Here is an 11892-nt window from a genome sequence, read left to right on the forward strand (position 1 = left end):
CACACACACACACACACACACACACACACACACACACACACACACACACACGCACACGCACACACACACGCACACACACACAAATGTTCTAGCAAATGCACCTTTCATGGTCTCATATCCTCGACAAGGAGGGGGACATCAAATGTATTTTACTTGGAGAGCAGTACAAACAGAAACCCACCGGCACTCACTCTACAGGTGTATTTACAGACCACGAGTTCTCACCTCTTTCAGGCTGAGGATGGTATGCTCAACATCCTCCAGTCTGGCTGGAGACCAGGCCAGAGCCATTTACCTTGGAGTCTTCTTAAACCATATACGGTTAATCCAAAAACATCAGCTCAGTCAACCGAAATAAAATAAATACCTGATTTCTTTTCTCTTTTATTTGGGCAACCTCTTTTAACCAAAAACCCAGCTAAACCCAAAATATCCTGCAATTCTGAAGATTCCCGTTTTAGTGGACTCCACTGCATCATTACTAAACCTCCTTTCAATGAGGGGGGACAAAGCATATGCACTATACAACCATCTGTGTAAGACAAACGAACACTTCCTATTTCCCCCTTGAGGTTTTTTTATCATTATAGTGGCACTGTTTAAGAAGTCCACCTGTCTAAGACGGCCATTTTCTCCTCGACAATGGGAGGCTGTCTTATACAACTTCCACTGTATTTACCACAAGTTCTCACCTCTTTCAGGCTGAGGATGGTGCGTTCAATGTCCTCCAGTTTGGGCGGAGACAGGGCCAGAGCCAGGAGAGCTTTGGGCTCTCCCATGTCAAACAGCTTGGTCTTCAGGATCAGACCCTCCAGAGGGGATCTCTGTACATTCACAAGCAAAATATACACACTTTTTAATGTAGAGAAACCAAACAAATCAAGTTTTTCTATTGTCTTATACAGTCAGTTTAGATAAACTAGACTCCAAGAACATAAGAAAAAACCCTTCAGTTCCTGAGAGATTCAACACAAAATAAAATGTAAAAGCTGTCCAGGGGAAGCAATACCATTCTGAAGAGATAAGCACACCTATATCTTTTATTGATATTTGAAAAGGTCAAAAGCCAGTTGTTTTTTCAAAAAATTTTAACATTTAATGTTGGCTTTAAGTGGCAGAAAGGGCAACAGAAATTACAGGGGAAAATAACCCATTCCCACATTGTTGAAATAACTTGCTTAAAGAAGTGTTCATAAAACTATTGTACCAGTGTTAGGTCGCTCTCTTTGCACAAAGCCAACACTTTATGTAATCCGGTAGCCAAAACTACAGCCTATTAACTCTACCTGCATTTCTGGAACACCATACTCAGGCAAGACAGTCTCGTAAAACCATCGGGGGACCATAAAGTACACACGACCGTTCGAAACTCTGCCCGCACGACCTGTAGAAAGTTAAGAGCAAAAGTGCACATGACAAAGTCTCTCTGAAGAGTTTCCGTTTTACATACTATCAATACAACTGAGTGGTTGTTAGTACATGAAAAGTAACACATTAATAAAAAGACATAGCACCGTCCAATCAGCCATTGTGCCAGTTACCAATAAATGATTACATTTGTCGATACAGTCAAACCTGCTCTAACAGTCACCTGTCAAAGACAATCACCTGAACAAATGACCACTTTCCACTTCCCCCTTTGCATATTTTTCTCTACATTATAATGACACAGTACAAGAAATCTGTCGGTTTAAAACAAACACTTTTCTCCTCGACAATGGGAGGGTGTCATCGACAATTTCGACTGTACTTTGTGGAAGTTTTCAGAGGACAGGTATCATACATAATCTTTTTTTCTTCTTAACAAAGCTTTCACAACAGTAAAAGGAAAACTATGCAACTTTAAAAGTTTGAGTTGATGACATATCACTATCTCGGCATAAATGAACAAAAAAATAAAACACAGGAAGGCAGATGCTGGAAGAAAGATAAAGAGAGAATCTAAAGTCTCTTTTACTAAAGAAAACCCCTTCCCTTATATGGTATAACACGGATAGGTCGAACACAAGACTCGAAATCACGTTTCCAATGAATTGTGCCTACTGTCGCGGGGTTTTTTTTCCTTCTTTATCTTTGTAAGATTTCCCTCGAACTACGGATCCCTCGAACTACCACGGCCAGTCTCGATGAATTCGAGCTATCCATGTTATACTGCACCTCTAAAAGTAAGACCTCCTGAACAGGACTAAGCAGAAAGCTGATCTACAACAGTACAAGCTAGTTTGTGTCGGAGCGCTTAATATGGAGCTTGCACTGTAAGCTTCCCGGAAAGTCGAGAATATCTCTGAGTCGTGATCTAGCGTCTGCTGGGGTAATAATAGTTGTACAGAGCATCCATCATGCCATAGGGCATGAATATGCACTATGTAAATGCAATTTTAATTTATTATTATAAGTAGTCTCTTACCTTTCCTTTGCTTTGTGTTAGCTTTCGAGGCCCATTCCATTTGCAACTGGGTGAAATTGGTCTCCGGATCACAGAAGAGATTCTTTGTCAGGCAGAAATCAACAACTGCACACAAAGAAGAATGGACATCATTGTTTATCTTCTTTTACTTGATACATTGGTCAATCCTTTATTCATCATATCTAGGCTCATGCTATTTTTCCTTTTTTTTTAAATCCACAGGACAAAACGAAATTACTCTCATTGAAGTTTAATATTTCATTCACTTAGAGCAAAGTGGAAGAAATATAGAATAATCCGTTCAATTCATTATTAATTTCTACGATTAAGTATTAAATAACAACAATTTACTCTTCTCCTTTCATCAATGTACAAAATAATATCTTCTATATACTTTAGTTCGACAAAAAGGACATAAAAAAAACCTTGCCGTTTTCTTGACTAATCTTGGGCGGAAAAAAGCAGACCAAAAAATATCACCTCACAAAGCGACCCACCATATTTGATATCTGTGACTGTGATGGAGCTCTCAGCAATGTTTGTTGAAAGAATGACCTGATGATCAAACAAAACCAAGTGATACATTCTGCATTTCATACAGACAGGACGTGAAGTTTTTTTAAAAAAGCAAAAAAAAGAAGCACATTCATTTTTTTCAACTTTTAAAAGTTTTAAAAGAAAATAAAGTGGAATCCACTTAAACAGAACACTATTAATCCAAAAACAAAGGTTCACTAAAAGAAAAGAAATCCCTGATCATTCGTCTTCTATTTGAGCAACCGCGCTAAACTGAAGACCCAGCTAAACAGAAGAAAATCCGCGGTCATGCAGATTTCAGTTTAACCAAACTGCTGTATGTTTTCAACATGCCCTAATTTCGCTCTTATGTTGTGGCACCGACAATAATCCCAAATTTTTCTTTTATAAAATGTGTTTACTACAACACAGACAAGACACCAGATCATTATTCCAATGAACCTAAAAGATTTACCTTAACAGTTCTGTTTACCTCATCAAGACTTTGTCATACAAGAAGCCACCAACTCTCCTTTCCAATATTAGCAAACAATTCTTACCGATTCATTACAAATCAACAGCACCAACTCATACAAAATGTACAACCCATGAGGTGACGTTTTGCCAAGAACATCATCAAATGCAACACCAGGGAACAGTGGCTGAATGGATGGGCAATGTGCAAAACTGGAAGAACTGTATTTGCACACATGACAGCCCCCAACTCTAAAGATGCAATAAATTCCCTGAGTAGAAGAGAACAAGTTACGATATTTTGCCTGCGAACACAACACATACCACTAAACTCCTACCTTAATAGGATCTGCAAGGATACCCCACCCGACAGCCCGTTGTGCGACTGCCAGGATGAAACAGTACCACACCACCTCTTTAACTGCCCAGCACTTTGTGACCTGCGTAGCACCTACCTACCTGCCTCCTCAGACATCAGAAACACTCTATACAGCGACAAAGCACAGCTGATTAAAACCTGTCAATTCTTTGCCATATCAACAGACCGAAGGGCTAGAACCCAAATGGCCGCTGGATCGGAAAAGTAAGTAAAGTAAAGTATGAGGTGACGTTAGCAAAACTTAGTCAAGAAAGTTAAAAACTCTTACTTTTCTGTAACCTTTCGCTGCCTTCCTGAACACCTTGCTCTGTTCTGACAGTGTGATCGATGAATGCAAAGGAATTATGGTCAAGCTGTGAAAAAGTTACAAACATGTTACCATACATTTGGCAGCATAAAAAACAAAATAATGATGATAATGAATAATAAATAGCAATTTATAACGCACATTCCTGTTCAACAGCAAGCTTTATGCACTTTACAATCTAAAGCAGACCCTCAAACATTCAATAACATACTCAGCTTCCTGAGAAGCACACAGTACAAGCAAGTGATTAAGCGCTCAAACACTAACAAACAGACAAAATCTTTCGCTAGCTCTCATGAAACTCTCACATCAAGAGTCAGCTCGCTCATACATATAAAACAATAAGCGTACAAATAAAAGCCTTTCCAACATAACAGATCTGAAGGTAGCAAAACTCATGAGCATTAGCTTGGCGCACACACTGATTGCTCCTCAGCATAAACGAAAATTCAGCAACATTCACATAATATATCTGGCTACTCCTCCAAGCCTAATCTAAAAAACAACATGACAGTTCACTACCTCAGAATTACAAAGTTCCATATGCTCAGTACCGAGTTTTGAGAAATTTGACATAAAAAACTTCGAGTTTCAGAACACGTCAAGCTTTTTAAAAATGCAATTCTTTGAATATCTTGATAAGGACTCTGAATATTTTTACAATTTTGATAGAGCATGTAGAACATTTGGTTTCTGACCTCATGATCTTAATAACTCAAAGCATCCATAAGTGTCAGATAGAACTTTGTAATTCTAAGGTAGCCAGTAGTTTTCCTCAAAATCATCATCACTTGCACTTACAAACTTCCATCAATAGAGCTGAGCAGTTTCTGCATTTCAGTGATCTCATGGAGACCTGGAAAGAGGAAAGTAAAGTAGCAGCATTTTAACCAGAAATTGGAGCTGAACAGAAAATATAAATTAAATATCAAAATGGCAAAGTATTGTTGATCTTATAAGGTTCATCACAAACCCAGTAGGCCTACTGAGTGGACTTCACCACTGATTACTGACATTCACAAAAAGTAAAAAAACAACAACAACCAAAACTGCTTCTCAAACATATATTCATTTCCTCTCAGCCCTCCATCACCCCAATAGCTATTCATATAACACACACCTTGACAGGTACATTTAAAATACACAAATCTTGATTGTATTTTGCACCCCTTCCAATCTTATGTCACATATTTTTGAAGATTCAAGTATAGATTGTAAATGTAAAATATGACAAAAATGTGTGAATTTAGATACCTGGTAAGAATATCAAAACTGAGCCTCTGATTGGAGCAAATGCTGTTTTTTCATCTCTCCTGAGAGAAAAGAAAGACGCAGGAATGAAAGAAAACATGAAAATGGAGTAAATTCTATATTAAGTCATAGTAAATCTTCAGTAGTACTTCATTTAATTTTAGTAATTTTTTTTTTCTTTTTCAATATTTGCCCTCAACTTCAGTGGCACCGATATAATATTTAATTCTAACATGCTATTAAACAACATGGAAAATATAGTACATTAGACTAGTTCTGGACTATGACTGTGTTACATTTGTTTCCAATAACAGCAATCAAGAGCTCATTTTGTCACTTTTAATCTTAATGTCCCAACCCATCATTAGTTTTAGAAATACTGTTAACTCTTGTCCTGCGTCTGTTCTGAGATGTGAATCTTATCAGCAATCAATTACGTCGGACGTTCCAGGCAGGCCGCCAGGGTCACTCAGTGTGTACTGTTGGTGTACAGCGCGCGCACGCGCCGGGAAACGTGTTTTTGCCATGAATACCGTGGGAGTGTGTTAATCGACGATGAAAATAACTCTATCTTTCATAGCTTTCTAATTATTAAGTGTTACAAACACATGAATAACCCCCTCTCATAATCTGATAAGACATTACGAGTAGTTACGCCCATTCGAATAACCTTTCTAGACGCTCTTGTTGTTATGAATGACCTGGGGTTCGAAAGGGGATAATATACGTCAATTTCAGAACTTTTTGTACTCAAATTGTTCTTTGTACCTGCACAATGGTATTCAAAATTATCAAATAAGCTTATTTTTTATCAGGTAGTATCATTTCATACAAAATCAAGCTCATTTGAAAGATTTTGTGTAGAAAAATGGAAGTCTTGATTCCTGACTATCCTTTCGAGCTCCTCGTGTCTAAGTGGGTCAATTTCTTCTATAATATCATTGGACGAACATCTAGAGTTACCAACTTGGTGTGTTTTGAATGAGACGTATACCTCGGTTACGAACCAACGCAGGCGGTTCAAGAAGAAGGCCACAAACGCACACAAACTCAAGCAGACTGACGCACACACACTAGAGCTACGTGAATGCGGATCCGACTCGGGACCCGAAATCAAGGGGAGATGGTGCTCGTCACACGTGCGCTGAGCCAGGGGCTAGACTGACGCGGGACCAGACGCAGGCGAGGTGCTGAAATAGGCTCATCGGGCGACATAAACCCAGGCCCCCGCAAGACGAGGGTTTAAACTGTCCAAGATCGCCACTCATTGTCACGGAGTAAAGTGGATGTCTTAGACAGGTTGATATCTTGAACAAATGTTATTATAATGTAAACAAAAACCCAGCCCACTGACAAAGTCCAGGTCCACAACCAAAGACAAATTGAGAAGAAACTGCCTACCCTTGTTCCTTGATCTCCAACAAATCAAACTCTTGTACGAGTCCGGCTGCCATCTCGTACATTCCAGGACTGATGCCAGGCTGTGCTTCTTCCACATGAGGTACCTGGTCACATTTTTTAAAAATAATAAAATATTTTTTTTAAAACATGTTTGTTGTTTTGGGCTTGAGAATCACATCAATACAAGAAAGGCCTTTTCGAGTTGGGAAAATGCACTGAGGGAAAAAAAGGAGCAAAAAAAAAAAAAGCACGCAGATAGAACAAAAGTTGGACCCACCAGTGACATCGTTCAACCATCCGCCCACAGATCTTTCCACAATGAAGAAATTCAAAACAAAAGTTGTTAGTTCTATTGACAGCACAACCACCATAACCTTAACTTATTGCTATTTCATAGGCAAGGAGGTAAAGCTATATTTCCCAGCTTCTGCACACTCATGTAAGAGACTGACCAGCCATGAATCACACATCCATTCCATTTCTGTCAACACATAAAGAAAAAGGAAGACTCATTCATTCTGATTAATTGTTTCGATAGACCTTTAATTTCGTCAAAAAGAGAACTGCCTTTTCATAAACTGAAGTGTTAGTTTTAGTTAGAGTTTTCAGGGCATTTGCAACACAATTAGGTCATACAAGTACCAAAGATTAGAGGTGTTACGAGAGAGTAACATACTAAAAAAAAGTGTTTTAAAAAGAGGAGAGATTAAGATGATTTTCATAAAGTAAACTGTAAACATCAAAACATTAACAGCACAAAGGAGCATCAACAGAGGTTGAGTTTGTTTCCTCAAACAGAAAAACAGTTGTTCGAAATCCAACACACAACAAAACTGATGGTAATAAATAAACTGCTCACCATCATACTCCTAACACAATTCATAATCTCGCAATATGTGAGTGAAAACACACATAAAACACAAATAAAGCTAACAGTTACATAGAGACGCTGGAAAGAATACTTTACTACTTCATTATACATTTTCGCTTTTAAGCACCATGAGTCATTAACTCTTGAGTATACGGAAGGCTAAAACTCCTTTATACACAGCCATTTTGTCATCCACATTGTCAGCATCACAAACTTCCCTATCACTCCACTCCTATTTAACCTATTTGCAATTGCTAAACACCAAACAGTGTAGAATTGTATGGTCCAAGGAGTAAACATGGGGGCTGGCTATAGATAAGATGAATTTGCTGAGGTTTGGAAGATTTTTGTTATGATAATAATTACCTAAGTGATTCTAAAAGTCAGCTGAACTGGCGTGGCGTATACTAAGAGTTAAGACAATCAGTACAAGGACATCCTGATTCATGCTGTTTTAAAAAACAAAACAATTAAAGAGATAAATGAGTAAAAAAAATGCACAAACTGAACAGACCTCTCCGAGCTTCGATACGAGGTCATCAGCAAAGAATTCTGGGACATGGTGCAGCACGGTACCCACTGTGACCACGGGAGCTGGCTCCAACTGATTCTTCACCGGCAAGGCAAAGTACTGAGCAAAGGCGCTTGTGTCAAAGGTCGCAGACATAAGGATCACCTGGACAGAAAAATGTAGTGTTGATCCCAACATACAGATCTTTATTAAGATTCTAAGGAAGATCAAAGAATTTTGTGCATGAGTGATGTTCCCTGCCAGAAGCACAATTATCTAAAGGGTGGAAAAATCTAACCTAACAATAAAATACTGTTCGTTCAAAAATGAATCTTTGAAAATGGACTTACAGCATGACAATAATGATAGTCATTATTTATAGCCATGTAGCCCCAGTAGTAGAAAGAGAGGTAAAAGAGAGAAAATAAGAAAGCAAAAACGATGAGAAATGTCTACCTTACATTACAAAAGCAATGTATCCAACTAACTGACTTAAACGTACACACAATCATAAATTAGACTCTTATCAAATCAATCCATTGTATAACACTGCCAGAATTGTTCTCATTGGCCATAGCAGAAGTCACAAGTCATCTTAAAATTTATTCCTTCTATTTTGCTTAAGAAACATGCTCCTCTGCAGTTGCATGGGTTATCGTTATCGTCAGATAGTTAAGGACGAATTATTATTATCATCATTGTCAATGTTTCATATGAAATAGGTCATCTTTAAAAAAAGAATAATAAAATAATGTCCAGATATTCATACATATAGAGCATTCATCACAACAAACCCAACTAGAGCAGAACATGCTTCACCTTTACATGGCGAGAATTTGACCTCAAAAGTTTCTTCACAATGAGCAGGGCAAAGTCAGTCTCAATGTCTCTCTCGTGCACCTGAGGAAACAAAATGAAAGAGTAAGTATCTCCTTCAATAAGAGACATAAAATAGGGGCTTCATAGAAAAGTATCCTCAGCAACCTTCAACCTTTATTATGACCAAATAAAGTCTATAATTTTTTGTTTTTTTAAGGGGCCCGATGAAGTACTCTCCCATTAAGGACATTTCCTACAGTTTTTTTTCTGACTTGCAGTCTGTATTTACAAGGAAAGAAGATGGTCATGGATAGGAAACAAAGCCTTAGACGGAAACCCCAGGGGAGGAGGAAGAGATCTGGGAACTAGATCTGGAGGCAGATCTCAGGCATATAGGATACAGCTGCCAAAGGTTGAGAAGATCACCCTGATAATATGGGAGGTTGAGAAGATCACCCTGAACAGAGACAGGTGGAGGGCCCTTCTTGGTGGCCTACATCCAATACCAGGGTGAAAGAAGCAGATGGTGATGGTGATGGTGATGATGATGATGATGATGATGATGACAATGACGATGACGATGATGATGATGATGGTGATGATGATGATGATGGTGATGATTATGATGACGAATCTGTGTTTACAGGTTAAAGAAAAGTTAATACTTTTGCTTCCTTTACACAGCCAGTATCAAAAACTGAGAAAAAGAAGGAGAAAATGGTTAACATTGACCAGCCAATGCAACACATGTTACAAAATGAAGGAAAAACCATCACTGGCAACAAAACACACATCTCACCTCATCCAAAATGACGTGAGTGAACTCATGCATGTTCTTTTTCCCAATGAACTTTTCTTTCAGCACTCCTGTTGTGCAGTACAAAATCCGAGTATCTTCACTAGCTTGACGTTCTAAGCCAATCTGCAGAACAATACAAGGATGACTTAAATACATTTATAACATCAAGTAAAAGACAGGACCACATAAATACATCTATAAGATCAAATAAAAGAAAGAACTACTAAAATGCATTTATATATAAGATCAAATAAAAGACTGTATAAGCATTCTCTACATTTGTAAACTCTTCATGTGTTAAGAGATAGTAGACGGAAGAGGAATGAAAGTCAAAAGAAACAAGAGAAAAAGACTAACTGTCCCAGAATTTTAGACTGTCTAACAGCACAAACAAGAAATGACATATAATGCAGCTATATACTTTCACTTTCCATACACGTAGTGAAGAGATTCAACACGACTACCTTTGGCACAGGGGAAAAAAAAGTTCATACTCTTACCCTTACTTTTACAAACAGCAGGAAAGTCTACTACATTAGAACTAAAAGGATAAACTTTCTTTTGTGGGTGCAAAAATCTTTGTTCAGTCTCTATCCAATACGTTAAAATTCAATGTAATAAGTTCACACACCAGTAAATAATATGAAAACAAGGAAAACCTCCTTTCAGACTGATGGTAGGAATCTATGCTTAATTGGAGAAGCGACCCTTGATTTTGCTGATTTTGGGTCAGGCTACGCAAATTGAGATGTTGGCTGATTTTTTTAAATCAACCAGTTCCTTGTCTAGAAATAGCAAGGAGATAATTGAGAAAGTCTTTATTCTCCTCGTAAATTGCCTTTGAAAACATGATGGTGGGTTAATATAGTGAATTTTCACAATAATTGTCATTTTTCTCAAAATGTCATATTTTTGCAATTTTTTCCCTACCTTAGTTTTCATCCTTTTGACATGAGACTTTCAGGAAACATATCAATGTAACAGAAAGACATTTGTGAAAAAAATAACACTTTTCCATTGGTAAGTGATTTCGCAATCTAAATTTAGGAAAGGTTTTTTATACATTGGGACAGTGCTCATATTTTTTTTTCCTTTTGCACTTATTGAAAAAAACTTGCTGTTACGCTGATAGAGTCTGGTTCAGATATACTGTCACCCTATTTGGTCAAATTTGGTTAGTAAATAAGAAAGCCTTAGGGATTTGAAATTTATTGTTTATTTTCAAGATGGCGGCTGTTTCCATAACAACCGCTGTAGCTGTGCCAAAATAAAATTGCGTATCAAGAGATTTTCCTATGCCCAACTTATATGTGTACTTATATTTGATCTCGCGCAACAAACATAGAAAATGGTCTTCAAGGGTCGCTCCTCCCATTAAGATAAGATAAGATGAGACAAAAGATAAGATACCTCTTTATGGTCCAAATCTAGGCACATTGGTTTGGTATTTCACGCACGCGCGCGCACACACACACACGCACGCGTGCGCATGCGCAGGCACGCACGCTCACACACACACACACAGATAAGCACACATATGCACACCCAAATACACACAGCGTTAATCTATGGAGCACATGTATTTTATGTTAAGATGAAGGTATTGTAAAGCACCTACATCTGTATTGTACAGGGGTGGAAGAAATTATTATTACTATTATTATCAAACCTGATATCCGCAGATAGTTCCCAGAGACCAACCGCGTTCCTCACATACACGACGGGCAATCGAAGAAGCTGCAATTTTCCGAGGCTGCGTGACAACAATGTTGCAATACCGAGATTCTTCCGCATAATGGTCCATAATAAACTGAGGCACTTGGGTTGTCTTGCCAGAACCAGTGGGCCCTTGAATGACTGTCACTTGATTGCTTTCAATGGTACTGATGATCTGATGAGTACAAAGTTATTTAGTTCTTACTGTTGAAGGGAAGCACAAGACAATGGCAGTTATGTGATACTTCAAAATAATAACCAAAATATAGATCGAGCTGAGAATAAATGAACCAATTTAAAAATACAGCTACATTTTAACAAAACTAAAAAGGAAAACCAAGATGACATTTCATCAACCAAAAATCAAGATCTCTACTAATTATAATGGAGGTCTGCTTTTCATTTGTCTGACCAGCTCAGGAATTCATGCTTACCCCCCCC

The 11892-nt window shown here is 38.0% G+C and overlaps 1 protein-coding gene across 1 annotated transcript in view; it reads right to left on the reverse strand.

The window, feature by feature from the left end:
* LOC101849189 (ATP-dependent RNA helicase TDRD9) overlaps positions 1-11892 on the reverse strand; it is a 39574-nt gene that overhangs the window by 23779 nt on the left and 3903 nt on the right. The window contains exons 4-15 of the mRNA XM_013079768.2: positions 11405-11626; positions 9736-9858; positions 8937-9017; positions 8121-8282; positions 6736-6839; positions 5338-5396; positions 4885-4939; positions 4045-4129; positions 2905-2962; positions 2408-2512; positions 1287-1384; positions 693-824 (exon numbers count right to left, since the gene is read on the reverse strand). Coding sequence (XP_012935222.1) covers positions 693-824; positions 1287-1384; positions 2408-2512; positions 2905-2962; positions 4045-4129; positions 4885-4939; positions 5338-5396; positions 6736-6839; positions 8121-8282; positions 8937-9017; positions 9736-9858; positions 11405-11626 — 1284 coding nt within the window. The remainder of the gene's footprint in view (positions 1-692; positions 825-1286; positions 1385-2407; positions 2513-2904; positions 2963-4044; positions 4130-4884; positions 4940-5337; positions 5397-6735; positions 6840-8120; positions 8283-8936; positions 9018-9735; positions 9859-11404; positions 11627-11892) is intronic.

Source organism: Aplysia californica, unplaced genomic scaffold (genome assembly GCF_000002075.1).
Source record: "Aplysia californica isolate F4 #8 unplaced genomic scaffold, AplCal3.0 scaffold00062, whole genome shotgun sequence".
Classification (NCBI taxonomy): Eukaryota; Metazoa; Mollusca; class Gastropoda; order Aplysiida; family Aplysiidae; genus Aplysia; species Aplysia californica.